At 41.7% G+C, this 26100-nt stretch overlaps 3 protein-coding genes across 8 annotated transcripts in view; 2 read left to right on the top strand and 1 right to left on the bottom strand.

Moving 5' to 3' along the window:
• Nucleotides 1-9549, top strand: part of TSEN2 (tRNA splicing endonuclease subunit 2) — a 49721-nt gene extending 40172 nt beyond the window's left edge. The window contains exons 12-13 of one of the 3 annotated variants that reach the window (XR_012159867.2): nucleotides 1139-1187; nucleotides 9014-9549. The gene's annotated coding sequence lies outside the window, so the exon portion shown is untranslated. Of the gene's footprint in view, nucleotides 1-537; nucleotides 558-1138; nucleotides 1207-9013 lie in introns of those variants that run through there. The other 2 variants (XM_078853686.1, XM_073352251.2) reach the window with 2 other exon arrangements.
• Nucleotides 1-16376, bottom strand: part of MKRN2OS (MKRN2 opposite strand) — an 18368-nt gene extending 1992 nt beyond the window's left edge. The window contains exons 1-3 of the mRNA XM_073352261.2: nucleotides 14982-16376; nucleotides 8486-8535; nucleotides 6155-6317 (exon numbers count right to left, since the gene is read on the bottom strand). Coding sequence (XP_073208362.1) covers nucleotides 6155-6317; nucleotides 8486-8535; nucleotides 14982-15199 — 431 coding nt within the window. The 5' untranslated portion in view covers nucleotides 15200-16376. The remainder of the gene's footprint in view (nucleotides 1-6154; nucleotides 6318-8485; nucleotides 8536-14981) is intronic.
• Nucleotides 15854-26100, top strand: part of MKRN2 (makorin ring finger protein 2) — a 22967-nt gene continuing 12720 nt past the window's right edge. Inside the window, exons 1-5 of one of the 4 annotated variants that reach the window (XM_073352248.2) lie at nucleotides 15891-16046; nucleotides 17452-17580; nucleotides 22273-22344; nucleotides 24355-24533; nucleotides 25736-26043. In XM_073352248.2, the coding sequence (XP_073208349.1) occupies nucleotides 16021-16046; nucleotides 17452-17580; nucleotides 22273-22344; nucleotides 24355-24533; nucleotides 25736-26043 (714 nt within the window). In that variant the 5' untranslated portion in view covers nucleotides 15891-16020. Of the gene's footprint in view, nucleotides 16047-16110; nucleotides 16721-17451; nucleotides 17581-18837; nucleotides 19766-22272; nucleotides 22345-24354; nucleotides 24534-25735; nucleotides 26044-26100 lie in introns of those variants that run through there. The other 3 variants (XM_073352246.2, XM_073352245.2, XM_073352247.2) reach the window with 3 other exon arrangements.

Raw genomic sequence — 26100 nt, 5'->3', positions numbered from 1 at the left:
CCTGCCTCCTCTGGCCCTGGGCTCTGGCCATGCAGCTGTGGGCTCTGACCCCCAGCCACAGGGTTTTGGACTCCACCCGTGGGGCTGTGCGATCCAGCCCCAGCCATGCAGCAGTGACTGCTGGCCCCAAGCTCACCCCCCGTGCATCCACACACACGTTGCCCTGGCCCCCACTTCGTCCTCTGGCCCTAGTGCATTGCTGCTGGGCTCCAGTCCCCAGACTCACATCCCCAGCCCTGTCACCCCTGGCCCTGAGATGCCTCCCTACCCACCTCTCCATCCAGGGCTTAATTTGTCCCCCAGCTTGTCAGGGCTGAGTAAGTCTGTTGTGAAAAGTGATATTTGTATGTTTGTTAATATCACTTTTGACTGCCTCGATAGCAAGTCTGCTGCTGTGAAAAGTGATAAATATCACTTTTCACAGAAACGGATTTATTAGCTAGCAAGTCTTAAAAACAAGCAACCAAAAAAGCAAAAGAAACAACAACAAAAAGGAACAAGAACACAAAGCACATTATTTGTTTCTATTCTGTTTAGGTCCAGTAAAGAACAAAGAAAACTGTATATTATTTTTATTATTGAGTCTGCGAAAAAACCCTACATAAATAAATTACAATGATTTGGACATGTATATGTGCATATGTATTTATTTTTCCTGAAGTTAATTGACAATTTTTCCTAATACTTAGAGTGGCCACCAGTAATAGTTGGTGGCCGCACTCTGAGGCCACCAAAAATTTTCTTGTGAGAACCCCTGCTCTAGCGTATGCAATTATAAATTCCAGTGTTTAAAATAAAAAGATAGCTTTGACCAAGTTAGCTATCTATCCCCTTGTTAATTGCTGTACTATTATCCGGTTCAGAAAGCTGTCACCTGCAGCAGTGATGTGAATGTGCCACAACATACATCTTTCACTGTAGTATTTCCTTGGAAGCATAGTTTAAACCAATTAAATGCTGCTATTATTATGTTGATCTAGGGGCATATACTCTGCCTGGCAAACTCCTGTTGGCGATAATAAATTGCACATGTATCACAAGGGCAGAAATGCCTTTAAGTAACTAATTGAAATGGAGTTAACACTTGAAAGACAAATTAACATTTTTTCTATATGTTCTTTTCCCCATTTTTAACCAGAATATTATTCTTCAAGTTGGACTGTCCTATGGAACCACCTAAGCCAAAAGTAGGCTGCAATTATCTGTCTTTTTATCTTTGTATTGTTTCTCAACCTCTCCTATAAGTTAATAGTATGTATCTTAAGAATTTTTACAGCAATAGCAGTCAACTTTAATATAATCTTATCTCTTTCTCCTCCTGCACATCTCTGGTGGTCTTACTACTCCCCCCGCCCCCTTACTACTTCACTTCCCTTCTGTAAACCCCTGCACAGACCACCTGCTCTGTCCCCTACCTGATTCTATGCCCTTTCCATAACCACCTCCCATTCCTACAGAAATCTTGCTTCTCCTAGTCCTTTGACCCTCTCTCCTCTTGCCTCCTGTATAGCTGTCACTTCTGTGTTATATATTATGTACTGTGTATCTCCTGGCAAGGGGACCTATGAATGCACAAGACTTGCTTGTTACCCCTGGGAATTTACAATATTCATTTGCAACATCCAGTCTTCTGCAGACTTGTAGCATGGAGGACTGAGTCTAGTTCAAAGCATTCTGCTATCTCTTCAAAGCTCTTTTGCTTTGGTGCATGATGTATTTATAGTGACCTCTGACTTCTGGTTTGCTAAGCATGTTATTGCCTGAATATACGTGCTTCATCATAGCTTATTGTTTTAGTTAAGTTTCAGAGTAGCAGCTGTGTTAGTCTGTATTCGCAAAAAGAAAAGGAGTACTTGTGGCACCTTAGAGACTAACAGATTTATTCGAGCATAAGCTTTCGTGAGCTACAGCTCACTTTATTGGATGCATTCGATCAGCACACCCTGTCGAAAAGGGACACTGGTGGCTCCAGTCAGCACCACTGACTGGGCTGTTAAATGCCGGGTCTGTGGTGGTAAGACAGGCTAGTCTGTACCTGTCCTGGGTGGCACTGCGTTGTGTCCCAGAAGCAGCCAGAAGGACAGGTCCGGTTCCCAGGCAGGAGTGCCAGGGCGCTCCGGGCACTGCCCCCGCCCCCAGTACTGGCTCCAAATGGGAGCTGGGTGGGGAGGGGCATACCTGCAGGCAAAAGCAGCACGCAGAGCGCCCTGGCCCCCCAGCCCAGGACCTGGACATGCATCCGATGAAGTGAGCTGTAGCTCACGAAAGCTTATGCTCAAATAAATTTGTTAGTCTCTAAGGTGCCACAAGTACTCCTTTTTCTCTTTGTTTTAGTTAAGTAATTATAAGTAAATATGCTGCATTGCACAACAGTTGGGAAACCCCAGTGCAATTTTCTCATTAGTCCTAGTCCAAATTTAAAACGTTTGGATGCCTAAAGTTAGTCTGCTTGTGCCCAACCCAGCAAAGCACATGCTTAAGTGTTTCTGCTGAAACAAGGTCATAATGGGGTATAGCACTGTAACAGAAAATGGGTTCCATTGCTGTTTATTGAAGATAACTTGGGGGATTTTAGTTTGCCATCATTGTATTTATAACAAATGACGCATTATCACATTCATCACTATCAAACGTGTTCAGGGCCATCCTTAGGATTTATGGGGCCCTATGCAGTATTAAACTGGTGCCCCTATGTCTGATGGCAGCCCGGCTCATGTGTATTTTAGATAAGGGCGGTCTTTTGAAGGATTTATTTAAAAAAGCTATATGTCTGAAGATCCAAGCATTTAAGGCTAAATAAAGATGAATACTCGGATTGTGCATCTAAAAATCTATATAAGGATTTTTTAGAGATGTGATTTTTATAATCTTCAGCAACACACTAATGAAATATTATTTTGAAAAGAAATTTTAAACTAAGGTCCTATAGACTAACATGTTCTGAGTAAATATTACAGTAATACACAGCTGTTTTTGTCAGTAAATTCAGAAACTGACAGTATATATACCTGGTTTCAGAGTAACAGCCGTGTTAGTCTGAATTCGCAAAAAGAAAAGGACAGTGGGGTGGAAGGAGGTATTTTTTCATATTCTCTGTGTCTATATAAAGTCTGCTACAGTTTCCACGGCATGCATCCGATGAAGTGAGCTGTAGCTCACGAAAGCTCATGCTCAAATAAATTGGTTAGTCTCTAAGGTGCCACAAGTACTCCTTTTCTTTTTGTATATACCTGGGGGTTGGCAAATGCCTGCTAAAGGGCTTCATTACCACTTGAATGGCTCTTTAGCAGTTTAAATGTTGTGTTAATAGGTCTGGCAGGCTGGAAGGCTTTTTCACTTTTAAGTACTAGATCCCCTCTGGAGGAAGACTCACCAGGCTGCAGCAGCCAGTTGTGATGGGAGCCTGCAGGAAGGGTCAGAACAGGGATAGGAAGAGGCAGACGGGTGGACACTAAGACCCAGGGGCACTGCAAATGTATGCTGTATATGTCTAAGGATGGCCCTGAATGTGTTTTTAGATTACCACCTTTGAATGGGAAATATGGCCTGGTATTAGCAAAAATAAAGTTGCCTGTAATTTAAGCCACTGGAGGTTATCTACGTCTGACTCAGTTGCCACTCCTACTCTTTCTTGCATTTATATATACCATTTAAAAAAAACAGCAGAAAGGCACCATTCATTGCATCTAATTTTTACGGACTCTTCCAATAAAAAGCAAGGTATAGTTTAGTGTCCCTATGCTTATAGATAACTTAATTTAAATTAAAAGAGGGAATTTAGGTATTTTATAGTCTCCTCTACATTCCTAGGCAATATACAAAGTATGTGGGGTCTCTTAAAATACAACACAAGTCTTTCCCACAAATGTTTTATAACCTTTAATTTAGAAGGAAAGCTGAGACAACATGGCTTATTTTAAAAATTGAGTTCAGAGACCGTGATTTTATTCTTTTCCTAAGGAGCTGCTCTCAGTGAAATCACAAATATTTCTTGGAATACATTTTTACTCTTCACTTGCTGCCTCTACTTGCTTTCCACAGATATCTAATGATCCCAGTAGAGACCACTCCTGGGATCTTTGTATTGTATTTGTAACTTGGAAGCATGACTGATTTTCTTTCAGGTCTTGGGAAGGGACATATTAAATCAGATTTTTCATGCTGAAGCCCAAGATCATTCACATAGTTGGTGTCTTAACACATTATAGTCATCTAAGCTTTATTGTTTGAGAGAGAACTAAATTCTCAGGATATAAAATTATAATGGCTACAAATCACACATTGTCTTTAGAATCATGCAGAAAATAATGAGAGAGAAACCAAAACCATAAATGAATATTATCTGTCTCAGACAAAACCAGTGGCTTACAGTTACTGCAGCAGGGGGAGCACAAAATCTGGATCAGCAGAAAATACACTTTGTCATCACAGCACTAGACTGTATAACAAAAAGGTAAAATGTAACTTCTATAGCTACTTTCAAAGGTTACGCAGATTTTAGAACAATTTAAAATAATGATCTTTACTTTTGGTTAAAGTAAGTTCAAGAAAAACATTTTTTGTCAGTGAGTCAATTAATTTGCTTCAGCTCCATTTCAAGACTTTGCTTGTATGCCTGCCAGTCATTTGGAAGCAAATTAAAGAACAGGAATTAGAACTAGTTGGCCCAATGCTTGCTGAGGTTCAAAATGCAGTAATAAAACTAGTTCACTACAAAAAACTTAACGCAGGACCAATTTTTTAAAATTTGTGTTTGAATCTGCATAGTTTTGGTGAATGATCTGAAAAATCTGTGTAAAATTGCTATCTATTCTATTAGAATATCTAGAAAGCTCAATATGTCACCATTTAGATTGGGTGTGCATGGACAGAGTGACTGCAGGCATACTTGGGACTAGTAGGTCACTTTCGTGAGTAAGCTGTCTAGGAATTAAATATTCTTGCTATCAAAAAGGCTTGTAGAAAAAAGTGTAAATACCTAACCATCTCTCCTCCATCATTTTGTTTGACATCAAATTACTTTTAAGAAGAAACACTTACGAGTGGGAATTTAAAAAGTGCCAGACTAACTGGAAGTCAATGGGACTCATTTTCTGAAGTCACTTAGTTGCTTTTGAAAATTTAACTTGAAATCAAATCCTTTCGATTTCAGCCAAAAAGACAAGGAAGACTCAAAAAGAAATGTTAAAATACACCACTACAGCAGCCAAACATACAGTGGTTAAAATTGGGCTTGGTTCTACAAAATACCAAGTGTCCTCTCATTGACTTCAGCGTTTCACACGATTGGGCCCAAATAGGATATTTAGTAATTTCACTTTTTAAAATGAACATTTAGAGCATCAGCCTTCTCCTTTGAAGCTGTAAGTTTGTTGTTTGCCTGTATGCCTGGTGAGGTGACATGCATGTTCCAGCCTGACCACATCACTGATGATGCTGTTGTCAGCCATCAGCCCCTATGGAACCTAAAAAGAATGAAGCATTCTATGCCGAACATGATGGTTTTGTGCTGACGTCTTTCCCTAGTTAATTAGCAAAAGGAAAACATTGCAAACTAGCTGGAACTGCTGGAGATAAGCCTGATAGTATATTTTTTCCATTTCTGACTATTGACATGAAGTACGCATCTGGATGTACACTGTGGATGAAAGTCTGACTCCACTGAAGTCAATGGCAAAGCTCCCATAGACTTCAGTAAGGTCAGGATTTTACCCTGTAGATCAAAAGGTAGCTAGAGGGTTGAATCCCATAACCAGTGATTCTTTGACTACAGAACTGGGAAAAGTCAGTGATTCTCTTTCCACAGCCAACCATACATTCTTCAGGAGCCATGACTTGGTGAGGAGAATGTTCTCAGTAGTGCACAAACTCACATTGCTAAAGAATTGACCTTAATACGCTGTAGAGGTTCTGCATTCCATCAGGGTTGTCTGTTACTTCAATAATTACCTCAAAATACCCTTTTCTGTTAACAAAGGTGTCGATTTTCAAGTGGTGTTTTGTAGGAAGGAGTTATTCAGACTGGCTCCTGTATGACTGGGTAAATCAATCTCAGCTGTGAACCACATGCTTAGCAGAATCCAAAGCTGAATATCCCAATTCATCATCCTTTAATAATTACTATTCTAGTATATCTATCTGCTAAACTACATACCTGTGAAAAAACCAGGCCTCTCCCGTAGAGAATTCTTCTAGGTACTTATCCCATTGTTCAAGCAGTCCATACATGTCTGGCTGCATTAGTGGGATACTAATGCATTGCTCCCACCCAAGTTCAACTCTATGAATGCCTGTTTCATTGTAATTATACACCAACCCTGGAAACATAAGCAGCAGATTGTCAGCAAGGGAGGAGAATCAGAAATAAAAGTCCACTGTTATAAGATGAGACAGCTAGTTACAACAATATTGCTTTCCCTAATGGCATTATTCATGACAGTACAGTAATTACTACAGCCTGCAGATTACTGTTTCCCCCCTAAAACAACATATTATGACATGTCTAATCTTGATCATGAAACAGTTTGCATTTTTATACTGTAATTTCACTTTGCATTTGTTAAAAAATCAGTGGAAGAATAAATTTGATCCAAAACCTTAGATTCTGAAAAATAACCTTTCACAAAACCTAAACCCAAAAGGTTTTCTTTAAACTCCAGATGAAACATTCTCTTTTAAAATAAATTATTGTTCCTCTGCCATGTTTGCAACCCTAATATGGCAGCATGGTGCTAGTACATGAAATTGAAATTATCCAGAAAGAGACTATAAATTAAAGTAAAACTGACATCTATTTTCATTGTCCAAGATGAGGAAAAAATGCAAAAAGTAAACAGTACTGACACTGATAAATTAGATTTTTAAAATTCTATAATTTTAATAATCAGAGGGATTATAGCATGTGGGCAAGGACTTTTAAAAAATATTTTTAATTTAACAATTGTCCCTTTAAGATTAGTATGTGCTTAAAAATCAGCAGCAACAATTCAGCATACTTAAATCTCATTAAAAGGCCATAGTACAGTGGGCTGCCTAGTTAGTTTTGTGCTGGAGATGGACAAAATGGGGCTGTGCTTGGTTTTGAATGTGGGTTCCATTTTTGTCCGTACTTCCAAAATTTGTGGGGTCTGGGGAGGATAATGGTTCTGGTTCGGGGTCAAGACAGAAGCCTGGATTCAAATTCTCGGTCTTGGTGAAATCCTAACGTCATTAAAGTCAATGGTAAAATTTCCATTAACTTCAGTTGGGCCAGGATTTCATTGCAGGTCTTTTGTAGTAAAGGGGAGGATGTTTTTTAACAGCAAGCCTCATATGTCACCATGTTATACCAATAAATTAAAAACCAGCAGGATCTTATTAAAGGGAAAAAGGCAAAATACCACATTTATTGTGACTACAGAAAGAATCATAGTAAGCAGTTAGTTATAGTTATAACATTCCATTCAATCTCATATTTATTCACACATTCATTCATACAAACACACACACACACACACAAAGGTTCTGCAAGGTTGTTATCATAGTTACCAGCCTTAGAGTTGCTCATGCCAAGCCACTGGCCAGGTGGCCTGGACATGAGGAGGGAGCAGGGCCTTGTCAGATGCTCATCTGATGCTCCTGGAAGTTGGTTTGCAGAATCAGACCCCCCAAAGTTCTCACTTTCTAGAGTCTATTTTTATAGGAATTTATTCCTAGGCTAGTCTGTGGGAATTGTTTCATCATGCTGTTGCTGAATCAATCAGCAGATAGCACATTCCTGCCGGCTCCGTGCTGCTAGATGTTATCTTGTTCTTTGGTTCTCCCGTCCTTGAGGCTGTTGGATGGATTCCAGTCTGCCTCTGGGGGGGAGGGGGGGTCCTCTGGTTATTTCCACTTGACGCCTTCTTCAGCCGATAGACACTGGATTCTTGGGCTGGCACCTCCCTGATCATTCAGTTGTTATCCACACCAAGCATCCATCCACATACACCCTCTATCTCTATTTTAATCACAATTGTTAATACAACAAAAGGGTGGGGAGTCTCTGGGTTCTGTTTCTGTTATTACAGAGTATTGCTTTGAGTCTCTCTCTGTGTGAATTGCTTTGAGAACAGACTCTGTCTTAGAATGTACTAACGCAATTAGCAGCTTGCAAGTTTCACACATAGAAGGAGAGAAACAGTACCAAAAACCAAGAGACCTCTTAATTAGTAATACCCTGGAATTTAAACTATGGGGAATCAAACTCATTTGTGATTTTAATACAGAGCTTCTTTAATATGATACAACAACCATAGCAATGTAGAACTGACTGGCTTGGAAATGAGTGCCATTCAGCTCTCAGGCAGTAAGACTACTTTAGCCCCAAATGTCGGTTTGGGAGGGTAGAGAGCAGGAAAGCCAAATATTAAATATACAGTGCAAATCCTAGTAAGGTAGTGGAGAAACATTAGAGATGCACAACATTTTTAAAAAGAATATAAACTAATTGCAAAGCCCATATTACCATTAGTATTGGTTATTCCGACATGGAGATCAGAGCTTCCATCATACTCTCTGAAAGAAAAACGGGAATGTTTTCATGACTGAAAATGTTATTTCTTGTAAATATTGCTTGGCTTTAGATCTGGTATGCAAAAATTTCTACCACTTTCCCCTTCTGGCCTATTAAAAATAACCTGAAAAGGCTGTTTTCTCTGTTGGTATTTTGGATCTCGACTAAAACCAGGATGGGGACAAGCAAATGGAAATGAACAACCACCACCATGAAAAACTTAAAAGACAAGTGTTTTCATTCCCAGAAAAGGTTCAGGGTTTGGTTTTATTTTACCCAAACAAGTTCACTCATCTCTGATTAGGACAAAACAGGATGGACTGATTTAAATAAGTCATTTAAATCACCAATTTTAATCATGATTTAAATCAACAAACAGAAAACTTTTATGTAATAATCAATTTTAATCTTGTTTCGCATCTGTACTCTTTACCTATTTTCCTAAAGAAAGGTTGATTCTCGTTGGTTGGTGTAATTCAGTACAGGAGAACCTCAGAGTTGCAAACTGACTGGTCAACCACGCACCTCATTTGGAACTGGAAGTATGCAATCAGGCAACAGAGACCAAACAAAAAAGCAAGTACTGTGTTAAACATAAACTACTTTTTTAAAAAGGGGAAAGTTTAAAAAAAAAAAAAAAATTTGACAAGGTAAGGAAACTGTTTCTGTGCTTGTTTCATTTAAATTAAGATGATTAAAACAGTATTTTTTCTTTTGAATAGTAAAGTTTCAAAGCTGTATTAAGTCAATGTTCAGTTGTAAACTTTTGAAAGAACCATAATATTTTGTTCAGTTACAAACATTTCAGTTATGAACAACCTCCGTTCCCGAGGTGTTCATAACTCTGAGGTTCTACTGTACTACTTTTTGCTAACCAGAAAGTACATCTATATACATCTATTTAAGCAATTATATAGCTTGACATACATTTATTCAGCTTCTTAATTTTTACATGTTTATTATGTTATAAAGTGGTGAATGATGCATATATTTACTAGATAATATTTTACTTGTGATTTGTCAGGCTGCATTTGGATGGAAATTCAAATTAAATTAAAAATGAACAAAAACAGCATTTTAAATTTGTTTTTAACAGTTTAATAGTTGTTTAAATAGTTAAATAAAACTACCTTAAATATGCTGGATACATAAGAAATAAAGTGATTTATCAAACCAAGGAAGTATATCTGTAGTTTAGTGAACTGAACTGATAGTTTCTGGCCATCATGTTCTAAAATCTTAAAGGACTAGTAGGTGAGTGGCAGATACTACCTATTTGGTTGATTTAATGTACCCTCCCTATGCACATGCACATCATTTGAAAGCTTAATATGTCTACTTTAAGATGAGGTATGTTATGGAGCGGTCCAGTGACGCCGTTATCATAGATTTGGGATAAACAGTGACAACGTGTTTAAATGACATCTTCAAAATATTTGCATTCATTTGTGTTAGTTTCATGACTCTGTGTATTATTTCAAGACATAAAATTGGATTTTTTTTTTGTGATTTCAGAGCAACACAACCATAATTTAAAGAGTAAAATGAAGTATAATAATTAATTTGCACAGGTATCATTGAAATGTAAGAGTGCTGGTGACATTTCTAATCAACATCATTGTCATCATCTTGTTCATCATTATGATCTCTGTTAAGTGTGCATGGGTTACCACAGTCTTTGTCTGGGCATGTACACAGTTCAGTGCAGGAAAGATTGTTCTGACTACAGACAGTTGATTTTTCTCAAGTATTTTTTTCATGGCTCGTTGGTTCGGGGTGTGTTCTAGGTTTTTCAAATACTGCGCACTGTATAAGAGACTCTGATTGTCCATGGAGAGTTAAGTGACTTTTTTTTCCCCATGCTTCAGTGATATGTCTTGTGATGCTTCATTATCTGCAGACTGTTGTTGAAATGCCACTCTAGCCATTGAATGGAAGGTATTCTTCCCATCAGTTATCTCTGTGTTGATGTCTATATTATCATCTCCTTCATGAATGAGATTTCCACCAGCATGAAGTGATACAATTCCATTTAGAATGAACACACCTGCCTGTAGTCAGTTTTTGCAGAACTAGTAATTGATGCAGAAGCCATTAAGGTGTAGTATGTCAATTAAATTGAGACCCAAATTCATAGTGTAGCTATGCAGCAAGACTTAGGAGTAAGGCTACATGTTAGTCACAGGTATTTTTAGTAAAAGTCATGGACAGGTCACAGGCAGTAAACAAAAATTTACGGCCCGTGACCTGTCCATGACTTGTACTATATACCCCTGACCAAATCTTGGGTGCTCTGGGGCAGGGGGTGGCCCAAGGGTGCCGCAGGTGCTCTGGGTGCAGGGGTGGGCAATGGTGCATAGCCTGGGACCCCCTCAGCTGCTAGGGGGCGAGGGGTTGGTGGGGCTGGCAGGTTCTCTACCTGGCTCTGCGTGGCTCCCCGGAAGCAGCGACATGTCCTTCAGCTCCTATGCAGAGGCACAGCCAGTGGGGCTCTGCACACTGCCCCCACCCTGAACGCTGGCTCTGCAGCTCCCATTGGCCAGGAACCATGGCCAATAGGAGCTGTTGGGGCAGCTGCAGTGCACAGAGCTGTCTGGCCACACCTCAGCCTAGGACGGAGCCAAGGGACATGTTGCCGCTTCCAGGGAGCCCCACGAGGTAAATGCCACCCAGAGCCCTCACCCGTGCCCCAACCCCTTGCCTCACCCCTGGTGGCCTGAGACTGCCCCAGCAGCAGCTGGTGCGGCTGTCCCATGGGCTGCCTGAGCTGCTCAAGCAGCCCCTGGTCAACCACACCAGCCGCTGCAGAAGTCATGGAGGTCCCAAAAAGTCATGGAATCTGTGACTTCCATGACAGACTCTCAGTCTTACTTATGAGCAATGATGTGATAATTTTGGAACTGTGAAATACTATACGCTCCGCAATTGAGAGGCACCTTCTTTGAATGTCTTCTGAAGGATGATACTCATTTTATCTATCAAAGGACAAACTCCTGCACCAGTGGGGCACAAAAGTAGTTGATCACTGTAAACTACAACTACCTAGCTTTGAGTAATAATCTGAGGCTTTCATTTTGGCTATATCAGACTGAAGGATTGAAGTGGCATTATTCAAAACTATTTGTTAATTTGAAAGCTGTTCATCAGGCCCACTCGGAAGAACAACATCCATAAAACAGTTGGATGATTTAAGTTTCTGCTTCAGATTACTAGCAACTTGAGTAGTGTCAGCTAATATTATTGCATAGCCTAGAACAATGGTTGACTGGCTTTGTCCATGCTTTGCATGGAATGAAATTGCAGAATCAGTGTTTTTTCTAATCTGGCATGTAATTTGCTACTGGAATAGCTTGCAGTTTCTACGTCTGAGGGAAGTAGAGCTTTATAGCTAGGACAGGAGAAGAGCCTTCTTGTTGTACATAGACAATGATCTTATCTCTTCAATCAGCTGATGAAATATCATAAGGGGACTGTATTGTTGAAGAGAAACTAGATGGTTTTGCTTTAAGATTCATTTTACTCACATAGGAAGAAAGGCAGGTAGAGTGATAAACTGCATTTTAGCAATCAAATCTTCCAGAGATATTCTCTGCAACATGTCATCATTTCCTCTTTGAAGTGCTGCCTCCCTTAGATTGGTTGCTTTCTCAAATATTTCTATTTTATGAAGTTGCTTGTATTTTTTGTGTGGTTTTCTCAAGTGAACAATACAACTGGACTAATCACTGGAGGATGTCTACACTCTGGTAGCTATAGAAGCAGATTGAACACGATTGATGTTCTCTGGTCGGATTCAGAGTTTTCTTTTCTGGATTCAGTACAACTCTGACATGTGCCAAATTCCACTTACTTATGTATTTCTGAAAGCAATCCCTGTGATAGTGTTGGTGGCCTATCATCTAAACTACAAGACTCATATAGTAGTCTCCAGTACAGTTCATCTCTCCTAGATTCTGCTGCCAGCATCACAGAATACTGTCCAAGACTGGTGGCTTTTGACAGTTTTTTGCATTCTTTTGATTTTTCTTGACAAATAACACATTTTTCAAAGTTTGTGAAGAGTCTTTTTCTCTTTGATGGATGCTTTAAAGGGCTTGTATTCTTCATGTCTTCATATACTATAACTTTCTTGTAGAGGTAAAATGCCCAAAGTATATTGCTGGCATTACCACCACCACCATATTTCATCTTGTACAAGTATACAGACTTATGTTAAAGTAGATATATATGTTAGTATCAAAATTGCCATTTTTGATTACTAAACATTTTGATTGAATCTCAGTAGGAAGCTGCATATTGTTATCTAACACTAATACTTAGGTGTCACTGAATTAAAAAGCTAGTTTCTAGAATATTTCAAAGGTTAGTACTGCATGCACAGGCAGTTACATATTAAAACAGCCTACCAGGCAGACTAGCAGCTACATTGTAAGTACAAAAGCTAACAAATGGAAAAGCATTATATTAGGAACTCATATATATTTATATCTACCCACTATGCAGTATAAACTATGAGGACACAATCTACTCCTACTGTGCACAACCTTCATTGTGAGACTAATCTGGTCAGCAAATTTCAACTGAAAATATAGAAAACTATGGTAATAATTTGTAAGCTACTTTGACAATTAAGAACATGCAATATGAAAACATTTCATATTAGTATACTGCAAATGTTGATATTCACCATTTTTGCCACATGCTAAACAGCTTCATAATTTCTAAAAAAAAAAAATACTTGTCCATGCAAAATCAGTAAAAATCTTGTAATGGATTTTTGTTTGGTAGCTTTGACCAATAACATTAAGGTGTTAATTTTAACTTAAACAGTAAAAACTACAGTCAGTCATATTGCAGTGTTCCTGGAACAGTACAAAAATGACGCTATCATTTTTTATACCATCGTTTCATCTCACGTACGGACTTATGGAACCCCTTGACATCTCCAAATCATACCTCATCTAAACAAACAACATAAGACTTCAAATTATATATGATGTGGGTGTGTGTAGGGTGGGTACACTAAACTCCTGAGATATAGCCCTTTTTGGAGAATTGCTGTATGCCTATAGTAGATCTCATCCTCTCTCTCCTTGTTTTTAGTCATAGATTGTTTTTCTCTCCAAACTTTCCTACTTTTTCAACTCCCAGTTGGTTTTCAACTTTGAATGATATAGTCTAATGGTGGACAACCTGCAGCCTGCATGCGGCCAATCAGGGTACTCTGATTGCGGGTCGCGAGACATTTTGCTGACATTGATCATCCGCAGGCATGGCCCCCCGCAGCTCCCATTGGCCCAGACCATGCCTGCGGACGGTCAACATAAACAAAACGTCTTGTGGCCCGCAATCAGATTACCCTGATGGGCCGCATGCGGCCTGCAGGTTGCCCACCACTGATCTAGTCAGTGCAAGGAACTAGTTGAATAAACTGGAATGAAGAAAACATTTTCTCTTCATCTGCAGAAGAGGCAACCGCTGTTACAAGCTCATATTGCACTTTAGCAAACGGGGCCCAGGTACTTAGTGAGTGACTTCCACCAGTTCTGTGCTTTGACTTTCTTTAAAGCTTTGGCAGAAAACATGTAATGCCTGTTGTGTTGTGGTTTTTTTTAAATTTAATTTTAATAGATTATAGCACGTTTAGCCTTAACAAAGGTAGTTTATCTTTAAAAGAAAAATTTATTTAAATGAAAAACACACATGCTGCTGTGGTCACCAGCAACAAAGGAGGGATGAGCAGAACAATGAGCCCAGAATCATAGTGTACAGCTCACACTGCAGAGCCTTGGAGCGCTCATAGATGAAAAATCAAGGCCCACATTGCCTGTTTCTGACACTAAAACTGACGGAAGGAGGTTCTGGGAGAGGAACTTCATTCAGTTTGACTTCATTGAAAACTCATTCTTTAAAAAGTAATAAACACTGGCATCTTTCCCTCTAAAGGAGAAAACTGGTATACGTGTATAACTCATTGTTTTACATATATAGAATCTTTCAACATCACCTTTAATTCTAGTGTCTGAATAAAATGTCATATAATTTATATAAGATTTTAAATCAGAACTCCCCTATGTAATCAATAATACAGTATGGTCCAAGGAATCTTAAAAAAATAAAAGCCATGTTCTTGTGTATATACATACACCGTATGTTCAGTTTGATACACATTAAAAAAATTACCATGAAAGAGACAAATCCTGAGGATTTTACTCAGTTTCCACTCAGGCAAAACTCTCATTGAATTAACTGGGAGTTTCCCTGATCCTGCAAGACCTTAATCTGGTAGGTTTTACACACCTGAGTAGTTCCATTGGCTTTGGTGGAACACTTTACTTGTAGGATCAGGTCCCTGGAAGCAGTAATATATATTAACATGAGCAAATGCTATAAGCAAACATTTGGAAACACTTCATTTAGCAATGGTAACAAAACAAAATATCCATACCTAAGAAATGTTCCTGTAGTAGGTTTAAGTAAAAATGAACATTTCTGCCTATGCCCGTTGACAAATGGGCTGGGAATGCTGACAGGTGCATCTTCCAGTCTCCTGTAGTTTAGACTCTGCCCACAAACAGGGCACAGCTTGGGCACGTAGGAACAAAATATGTCCTTCTTACAATGGCTGAACTTGATTAAGCCTTTCTCTGAGTCCAAGGACTGCATTGTTTCAGCCAACTACTTGTGCAAATAGAGGGAAGCTTTCTGAAACGATCTTATTTTGCTGCCTATCACAATCTCACCCGGAGCAGGTGGATCACTGGATTAGGAATGGATGTTATTCAGTGATGTCATTCAGAATGACAGCCCACTTAACCACTCACTGTTAGGATAACTAGTAACTGGAGACATAATGTTTGGACATCCTCTTAAAGAGCTAGTGTTTATTTTAATATTAATTAATTAAAAACCCACCTTGATTATCATACACATTGTGAAGAGAGTGGTCACTTTGGATGGGCTATTACCAGCAGGAGAGTGAGTTGGGGGGGGGGGGGCGGAGGGTGAGAAAACCTGGATTTGTGCTGGAAATGGCCCAACTTGATAATCATACACATTGTAAGGAGAGTGATCACTTTAGATAAGCTATTACCAGCTGGACAGTGGGGTGGGAGGAGGTATTTTTTCATATTCTCTGTGTCTATATAAAGTCTGCTACAGTTTCCACGGTATGCATCCGATGAAGTGAGCTGTAGCTCAGGAAAGCTCATGCTCTAATAAATTGGTTAGTCTCTAAGGTGCCACAAGTACTCCTTTTCTTTTTGTATCTCTATGGTTCACGGAAGCGACGCTCTGGCCCCTCCCTCTGTCTCTATGGCTAAGTCCCCCGGGAATAGTTTCCCAGTAGGCGCTAGTTCCCTCAGAAGGAGTCCGGGGAGAGTCCCAGCGGCTCCGCCCCTCACCCGGGGCTCTGCGGAACCAACCAAGAGCGAGCGGCGCGGGGGGAGCGTGTCCGTTGCCTGCGGGAGCGGCCGGGGAGCGAAGACATGAGCACGAAGGAGGTGACCTGCAGGTGAGAGCGGGGGCGACGCAGCTTCTGGGGTCGGGTCTCGGCACGGCCCTCGACCCCTGCCCCGCTATCGTGCCAGGCCGCCTGGAGACACCGGGACTCGCTCGTTCGCTGCCCCGCGGCTCTGGGTGCGGGGCCCCACTGGGCCTACGTGTCAGGAGTCCAGCGGGGCCGCAGCTAGAGCCGGCTCCGGGGCGACCCGCTCTGGTGTCGCAGCGTCTGGAAATGGCGCCTCCCAGCCCAAGGGTTGCCGTTGTTCCGACCGGCCGCGCGGCGCCAGGCCCTGGCTCCCGGAGCTCGGCCCGGAGCCCCGGGACAGCCGAGGCGAGGCGAGGCGCGCTGCCCGGCGCGCGGGCCTGTACGGGGCTGCCTGGAAACGGCCAGCGAACGCGGCTGTGTACCGGGCGCCCGTCGGCCCGGGCCCCTCAGCCTCAGCGAGCCGGGCAAACGAGCGCGTTCCCAAGCGGGCGCGGGGCGGGCGTCCCCGCCGCTTCTCGGAGCGAGCTGGCCGGTTGTCGCTGGCGCGGAGCGGAGCCGGGCTCGCTTCAGCACCCCAGCCCAGAGCGGCCGAAGGAGGGGACTGGAGCCCAGAGGGTCGGGTTGTTTGCAGTCCCGACTCGACTGAATCCGACGCTTGTAGTCAGGTCCTGTCAGGTTGCCGGGCTCTATAAGCCCAGGTACGTGATGCAAAATAACCCGTCACGCGTACGGGGCTGGGGTTTGTTTCTCCCTAATGTCAACGATTTGTCTTTTCCTCTGGAATTTGCAGAGTGGTGCTTTTCGTTGTTTTGGTTTTAGTTCCCAGCGTATTGTGCCTTTAGCATCTGGCCATCTTCTGAGCAACTTGCAGAACAGAGTTCGTTAAAACAAATTGTTAGAGAGACCAGTGTTTGCACTGTGTCGTTATTGTCAATTTACTATAATACTGTTTGCTGGTTTAAAAACTTACATGGGGATGAAGAATTGAAAATAACACTATATAATAGTTTATCTTGTATTTCTGCTCTGCTTAATTGTTTTGTAGTGCTCATTGTTGCTACCTTTTTTAAAAAAAAACAAATGCAAAAAGCAAATATTTGTCTTCAGTGACCAAGAATCTATGTATTTCAGCTACACATATTTAAAAGTATTTAGTGATTCACCAGCAGGACCTTTTAGGAAAGTGTCAACCAGAAGTGTTGCATAATGTGATTAAAGTGGCTAATTATACTCATAACTCTAGCTGGAAATTTAAGAGAACTGCTTTTCCCCAGGTGTAATCCTTTACCTGGGGTTTTTCTTGCAATGGAGAACAAAGGGCAGGACTGAGAGAAAAATGCTCTTCAAAACCTTTCTCTAGAAAATAAGTGTTTGTCCTAGTTTACAGTATGTAACAGATCTCTGTGGTTGTAACCATTTATCGCTTCAGGTATTATATGCAAGGGGTGTGTCGTGAAGGAAGCAGGTGTTTGTTTTCACATGACTTAACTACAAGCAAACCCTCTACTATCTGCAGATACTACCAGAAAGGACAGTGTGCCTATGGAGCTCGCTGCAGGTAAAAATTGCCACTCTTCTAGTATAGTGTGTTTTTCCCACAACTAGAAAAGGTGATTGCAGACAATACGTTTTTACACTCTAGGAAATAAAGGAACCACAGCAACAAAGATACATTGGGTATGTTTATAAACAAGAGTAAGATAATGAAAAGCTTATAAAACCAACATGAATGGCAAACATTGCGCTCCTGATGAATAAATTGGGGACTCAGTAGTTTCCTGGTTTTGTATCTTTGTGCTCTGCATGAACCGTAATGATCATATGGCTTTTTATCCTTAAGTTTTGTGGTGGGCTTTTTAAGACAGCAAGTTCCTTTTTGTTAGACCATGTCATCTCATGTTTGTAGTGTTGAATACTGTGGTGGCTTGGGCTTAAGTTGAGTCTCTGACTGCTACTGTAGTACAAATAATAATAAATTCTAGAGTTATGCCTAACTGTTATTCATTTGGATGCTGTGGGAAAAAAAGGAGACTGAGTTAAGGTTGCTGTGGAATTTTTATGCTGAATTTCTTGATTTGTGTGATAGAAATGTTAATGTTGTTAATACAAAGTTTAGGCCTTAACCTCTGTGTAAAATAGGGATAATCTCCCCTTACTAGATGCTTTGAGTTCCTTAAACAAGCGGTGCTATAGATATTAAAATATTGTCTTGTTGTCAGATATCGGTACAATTCATGCACCGTTAATCAGTAGGAACCTTTCCAGGTTGATCCATCCTGCATCTGAGCACTTTGAAGTTAGCATTAATGTTAAAAATGTTAGCGTGCTTTCTTTATAAAGTATTTTAATTAATTTTTTGTTCACTCACGTTGGTGTGGGTGTGCAGATACTGTGGTGGTCCCAAAGGGGAAGTGGGTAGGATTTAAGAGGTATGCCTCTTGTCCTGCTGTGTTTCCCACTTCGGACGCCCATCTGTGATGTCCAGTTCGCTTGGTGGGAAGGTCGACCACCTTCATGGCGCTCATTCTGCAGCACCTTCACCCCAATAGCTTGCAAAGAGCATCAGCTCCAAGCTTACTGCTTCAGGATGCACTAGCAGATAAACCCTCCAGTTCCATAGCCACTGGTTCTGTGAGTACTGAGAGGCCTGTGTCAGCTCTCAACTCTCAGAGAATAAAAAGTGAATCCTGCTGAAAGTACTGTACTTTGCTCCTGAAGTAAAAGCAAAACCTTTGATACTGAAGGATCCTAAGCCATCAAATCCTAGTTCTAGACACAATGAAACCCTGTGGGTGACTGTTACCAGAGTCAGTCCTAGTGGGAGCATGCTTTTCATACGCAAAAGCGTATAGCCCTAAATATGGCTCCTGTTAGCAGAGCCCAGCACCGTTCTATGTACCTTTTGGGAGACATCTGTGAACAATGCAAAAACATTCTTGGAACCTAGACCTAAGGTTTGGTTTACAGCAGGAAGAACCTTCCTTCAAGAGGAACGATTCCTGAAAATTCAATCTCCTCTGCTCAGACTTTAAGAGAACTCCAACCAGACAGTAATTCTGTTTCTCACACTGATGGAACTCATGGCCTCAGCAATGTGTAACTCCTTGTGCTTCACTCACAAAAACTCTGCAGCACTGGCTAGCAAAGTACTATCTGTTTTATACAGCATGTTTTGAAATTGGCCTTCCCAAAGTAAGTGTTCCCTGCCCTCTTATGGTGGATGCGGTGTGATCTAGCATCTTAAAAGGGGCAACATTCAGTCTCTCAGCACCATCAGCAACTCTACCCTCCAACACTTCCAGCTTAATGGATGAAGTGGGTTCCCCATCCCAGCAGTTCAGCCATTGGAGTCACTTGGAGATGATGCTACATATCAGCATACTGGAATTGAGGGTGACTTGCTGGGCGTCTTGACTAACTCACTGGCAAGGCAGTTCAAGTTGTTATGGACAACATGGCTGCAATGTACTATGTGAACAAGCAAGGAAGAGCTCATTCCCCATAGCTTTTCAAGGAAGCTATGGCAGTGAGAGACTGGTGCATTCATCATAACATGTACCCCGTAATCCTACATGCCTAGCAGATCAACTGAATTGGGACAGATGAGAACTGCTCAAATGGCCTCTAAAGACATCAGTGGGAGATGAGATCTTTGCTCTCGGGAGTTATCTGGAAATAGAGCTCTCTTTGACAAGGCATAGGAGTGTGAATGACCAGACCATGTTCAAGAACTCTGGCTACAGGTGAGTAACCTTTTGTTTATGCACTGAACTGGCAAAGATAAGAGATCCTTCTAGATTTTAGTATGTGTACTACTAACTTTTTACATTTGTTTACCTTTTTAAATTGATTGTACTAGGTTAGGATAAGGAGATCAGTCACACAAGTCAGAAAATTCAGAAGTTAAAATATCCATGGCATCCTTAATGTTGCTGCCTTGAACTAATATATGATAGTTTTTATCTAAAGGTCCTATCAACATAATCTGGTGTTTGGCAAATAATAATTGAAACTGCTCTTTAAATGTTATGTATTTGCCATCATACTGGGTAAACTGCACCTCTAGAATGGGCCATGGAGGGGGAAATAGGAGTGCCAAGTCAGCTCTCATGACTCCTGCCATCACCAGTCTCTGGGTAAGGATCCTTGTCTTACTCCCTTTTGACCAGGCACAGCTCCCTGCCATATGGTCTGATATCCCCAGCAAGCCTGTCTGCCTAAAGGCCAGTGCTTGTGTGTTGCTTTCTCTCTAAAGACTATAACAGGTGTGATTTACCAGTAATCCAAATTGTTCTTTCTAAGCAAGCAGGTTTATTCTTAAGGTTAAAGTATTACAGAGAACACATAATAAAAACAGCAAACCGGTTTAAACACACATGAAACGTAACAGGAATCATCTGTCAGTCTTAGGGGGCCCTTATAAGCCAAAGTCCTTCCAGTCCTTCAGCAGGATTGGGGCCACTTGGACAAAAGTTCATGTCCTTTTGCTGGATCAGAAAGAAGACCCGGTGTAAGTTCAAATTCAGCCTTTTTATACCAAAAACACTTTTTGTCTGGTCTCCTGAGGGGGCTAGTACCTCTCTGGACTTGTCCACAACTTGAATGATTTACTTTAATCATCCACTGCTTTTAGTTTCTGACAGAACTATGGTAACCCTCCCCCTCCCCAGAGTTTACTCTTGGGGGGGATTCTGTGTCACTGCACATGTGCATATTTCATGTGCTGCGCATATTTAATTTTTTTGTGTGGAAAATAGGTTCTGCTGAAAAGTTGCTGCAGTTCTGCCTTTTGCCCACCAGAGGGTTGCTGTGGCTCTAGAACAGAGCAGCCACTCCAGGCCAGTCCCATCTACAATAGGGAAGAGGCCTACCTTTTTCACAGGGCCAGTTGGGGTGGGTCAGGAGTCGGGAATATGGGGAGACAGACAGTGTGGGGCTTCTGGGGGGGGTCAGATGGGCGCATAAGGACTAGTGGGGGAGGACAGACTGGGGTGGAGGCACAGGGCTGGGGGGAGCAGGGAAGTGTAGGGCCACATGGGCCAGGAGGGGGTGGTGGGGTGCATGGCTACGGGGGAAGGGTGATGGCTGAGTGGGAGCACAGAGATACATGGGGACAGGGGATGCAAGGACACATGGAGATGAGGGGAAGGGTCTGGCTGAGGGGGTGCAGGGATACATGGGGACAGGAGGGAGGGGTGTAGCACCACATGGGGACATGGGGGTGGCTGAGTAGGGGCACAGACACATGGGGACTGGGAGGGGGTGCAGGCCCACATAGGGGTTGGGGGAGGGGATGTCTGAGTGGAGGTGCAGGGACACATGGGGATGGGGCAGATGTGCCTGACTGAATGGAAGAGGCAAGGGCAGCTAGGGTCTGCATGGGGGACTTTCCCTCCCCACCCCGCAAAAAAACCTGTACCATACTTTTCCTACCCATACCCAAAAACCCTTCAAGTTCATACCCAGGCTCTTTCCTAGCAATTGCTTCTCTTTCCCTCAGCTCCTCCATTACCCCTGATTCCCCCAAGCCTTTGTACTGCTTCTGAGGGGGTGCGGGAAATAAGGTTCTATACTGTAGTTTAAATGATTTATTACTCAGAGTTCTGTATTAGTATGACTAGCAAGGAATCTATTTGTCAAACATTTTCTGAATCTTTTTTGTTGTCTGTATTGTTACAGACATACTTGGTGACAGGTATTTTGAAATAAATTATCAAAATAATTGAAACGGTTGTGATTATACTGTTTTGAGACATAAAATATGCAGAATTTACAGAATTTTTAATTTTTTGGTGCAGAATTCCCCCGGGAGTAAGAGTTGCATACAATCCCTGGCCCACAGTGATACATAAACCGTTCATAACCTTAATATAATATGGTCCCTAAAGATACATGTGGTTGCAATATCTGTCATGTGTGCATTACTGTATTATTTGTATGGCACTATTGATGTTCATGGCATTTCATAGTATGCTCAAGAATGGACAGCATGTAAGCGAGTGACAGACTTGAAGAGAATTAAATATAATTGTTAGAAAAACCCTGAGGTGGAGAACTGCTACTTCCATTGTCCCCAATGAAGATATTTTAGAGTTAGATCAGTGCATTGTTACCAGATTTGCCCGTTGCTTTGGGGTACGCTCATTTATTAGGATTACTCTTCCGTGGGGGGACGACACTCTATAATTCTATCAATGTACTGTTTGTCACTTGTGTTCTCATACGGAGCTCTACTTCTCCCTTCTGCAAGTTCCCTCCCGATTGGAGCTATCTTACAGGACCTAGGTTCCCCAGGACTGTGTTTTTCCAGCTCCAGAATCAGGTGAATACACACACACAAGTTAACAGAGTGCATCTGAGAGGACCAGGTTAATCAGCACTCCCAAGCTGACCCCTTATATGCCCCTGGACTCATCGGGCTGGGTCGAGCAACACTTCCAAGCTGCCACCCTCATAAGCCCCAAGTTCAGCACGCCCCTATCCACACTTTCACATTACAATTGTTCTGGTAGTAACCCACAGGATTTTTGGGTGCTACAGGAATCTTTAGCTTAGGTACAAGGAGCGTTGCCTCAGAGAGAGAGAGAGAGAAACAACCAGCTTAACCATGAAAATTATTTATTGCCAGGTAATAATCCTACAAGAGGCGCCAAACAAAACAGTTATAATATTAAATCTAATTTAAATTTGGTTACAAAAGTTATGTTTAGAAAACTATAACTGACCACACAAGTCAGGGTCAGAAGACTATACCGAGAGAGAGCTGGCTTCTCACCACTCCGTGAAGCTTAAATTGATCAGGGTTCCCAGGTGGTGGTAGCTGAGGGTCTGGAGTGCTGGAGACAGGCAGAGCCCCCAGCACAATCAGTCAGGAGAAGATGAAGTCCCAGTGGAACTGATGTAGATTTTGGATCCAGGCATCAGAGCATTTACTTGAGCATGGGTAGGAGTTTTTGTAGGGGAAGAACAATAGTTCAAGGGAGAACACTAGATTTCTTTGTGGGTAAACTGATGGCTCAAGGGCATATACCAAAGTTGTTTTATTCAGGCTAGACAATAGGAGCAGATTATTCCTGGCTATGGGTTGTGTTCCTTCCAGAGAGCTCACAGTGCAATCAGGCAGCTTCAGTGTTTTGGATACCAATAAAGGATTTATTACTAGAATTGGTCTGATAACTACTGAGCTGGGTGTGTGCAGGGGTGGGTTCATTAACAGCTGGAGCAGAGATTCCCCATCATGCAGTGCTTTCCCGCTTTTCTGGTCCCATAGTTCAGTGCAGTTCTTGCCTTAGAATCTCTGTTCTCCATTCTGTATGCTAATGGAGGTACCTCCTTGTCCCATCTTAGATGCAAATGAGGCTAGGGGAGTTTCCTTAATCCTGTCACCCTTGTCTGAGGGGTTTAAGTGTGTCTTCCACTGCCTTTTCATTGCTTTTTGTAAGTCTTTCCTCTGGTTGGCTTTGGTTCAAGCAGAGGCTGGCAGGGGATTGGGGGGGAAGGTCTTTAGTGAGTCAGACAGGCTGTGCTCTGATTCCCCAAGAACACAGAGCTGATAGGTAACACCATGTTCATATAGACTAAAATTCCCATTGATTTCAGTGGGAGCAGAGTTAGGCCAATCTTGGGTGCTTTTGAAAAATCCATCTGTGTGTGTGTGTGTATCTATACACCATATTTGTATGTGTGAATAAGAGCACAGTGTAACTGCTGCTTTGCTAACGGACAGCAGGAGAGATCATAAACTGACAGGGCACACAATATTTTGATGTTACCACATCTGAATAAATGTCAGCAAACCTTTTTGTAATGGAATAGTAGTATTAAATTGAACACACTCTCTAAGAATATTGTTCTTTCAGCATTGTTTTGCAACTTTGGAGAAATCATTTAAATCTGCACTTTCAAAAGAGTCCGACATGGGGTTCTTCATTCTTTCCGTGCCCAATATGAAAGACGTATGACTTGATTTTCAAAGCTGCTGAGTAGCTAAAATCCAGCAGGTTGTCCAAAATGAGTGGACACTTGAAAATGTAGGCCTTAACCTCTGTGTAAAATGTGGATCCCATTTCGCAAGGCTGTTGTAAGGCTTAATGTTTGTAAAGTGCTTTGAGATCCTTGAAATGTGCTGTAGAAATCCTAAGTATTATTATCATCATCCATATTGTCTCTGAACAAATCATGATCCATAAGCTAATATATTGAATAAACAGGCTCATTAGTGGAAATCAAGAGTTTGCCACATTAACTGTTAGCTTCCTGGAATAACAATGATTGTGCATTGAACTAGATCTTAGTTTTTGTGGCACTTTATTACATTGTTTTCTGTTTTTAGGTATGATCACACCAGACCATCTGGGTCTGGTGGTGCAGTGGGTACTGTGCCACCCAGCCTTTCTTCACCATCGTTCAACAGCCCTAACCCTCTGCCAGAGCATAACATGCCTGTAATCAAGAGCAAAACACATGAGCCTGGAAAACGCAAAAAGAGAACATTAGTGCTTAGGGATAGAGGTGAGTAGGAGCAGTTAATGTCAGTTCTCTTCACTTTTCCTGGCTTGCTGATTTTTAGCAGTAGTTCTGTTGCTTTCCATTATTTGCTTTTCATCACTTCCATTTCAGTGATGGCTATAAAGGGTGTGTTTGCATTTGTAACATGGATAGGGCATAATCCTACAAACATTTATGCATGTTAGTAATTTTACTCATGTAAATAGTCAACTTTTGCCCCACACATCCCACTGATGACCTTCCTATGCCCCTCAGGCACCAGCATTAAGGGAGCCCTTCCATTGCTGATGCCCCAGCACAGAGGGACTGAGCTCCCACTTGCCCCAGACCTCCTTTTACTATACACATACCCAGCCTGGTCTCACCAACTGCCCCCCCACAAACCTCTCCCTCTGTGCATCCCCATTCACAATCCTCTGTGAGATTGCAGTGCTGAATCCTCCCTGTTGCAGCCCTGCAGAGCCCCAGATCTCCTCTGCTGGCCAGTCTTCCTACCCAGGGCCTCTGTGCTAAGGCCAGCTGGATAGCAGTGTCAGAGAACAGAAATAGTAAATAGACCATAATCTCTGCTTTTCCTTTCACCATAAGCTGTTTTATTTCTGTATGAGGGGCATAGCTTTGTGTTTAAATTGAAGAAGTGGACGGTGTCGGAGACGATGTGAGAATGAATGTGTGTAGGAAGTTTGGGGTTTCTGATTGCTGATCTCGTATCTAGAGGAGCCTGACAATTGTTATCTAGGGGAACCTGAAATTTCACAAAAGGCTTATTGGCAGGGGAAACAGGTGAAGGTATCAGAGTTAAAACCCCTCATATCGCCCTGCCAACCTCCCCCACATCCCAAAAAATAGAAAATTCAGTTGGTCAATGGAGGGACCATGTGTTAATTGTGGTGAGTGAATTCAATCACTTAAAATGTGAAATAGGACTTTAAACATGTTCTAAGTGAAAATCTGTGCAGTTTTAGCTTAGCTTCTATAATACTTAAGATGAAAATGCATGATATGCTGTACTTGGTATCTTCAAGCTTTACAGTGGGTAGTTTAAGGCTGTAAAGCTGGATAATTTGGAGATTGAAGCTGCTAAATACATAAGCTCAGCAGGTGAAAAGGTTTAACTATTAACAAGGAAACTATAATTCAGCAGGTAACTGCTGTTTTTATGCTCCTGTGGTCTTTCATGCTACATACTATGCTTTTTCTTTAAGATTTATGTGGTTGGAGTGAAGAACAGGTGAGACTCAGTACCGTGAGTGATCCAGTGTGTTGCAGTGACAAAAATGATAATCTGGAAGTGAAGCCCCATTCGTATTTAGAAGCTATTTGCAGTGGGCTTGAAGAAGATTCAGTGGCTGGAAGTTCCTATACTGATGGACAGCAGCTATGTCCCTATGCAGCAGCTGGGGAATGCCAGTTTGGTGACCAGTGTCTTTACCTCCATGGAGATGTGTGTGAAATCTGCGAATTGCAAGTACTTCATCCCTTTGACCCAGAGCAGAGGAAGGCTCATGAGAAGGTAAAGATTAACATAATTTAAACTTGGGTCTAAAACATGATATAAATATGCTTGTTC

The sequence above is a fragment of the Lepidochelys kempii genome, chromosome 7 (genome assembly GCF_965140285.1).
Source record: "Lepidochelys kempii isolate rLepKem1 chromosome 7, rLepKem1.hap1, whole genome shotgun sequence".
NCBI classification, from domain to species: domain Eukaryota; kingdom Metazoa; phylum Chordata; order Testudines; family Cheloniidae; genus Lepidochelys; species Lepidochelys kempii.
This window is presented reverse-complemented; position numbering and strand designations above follow the sequence as displayed.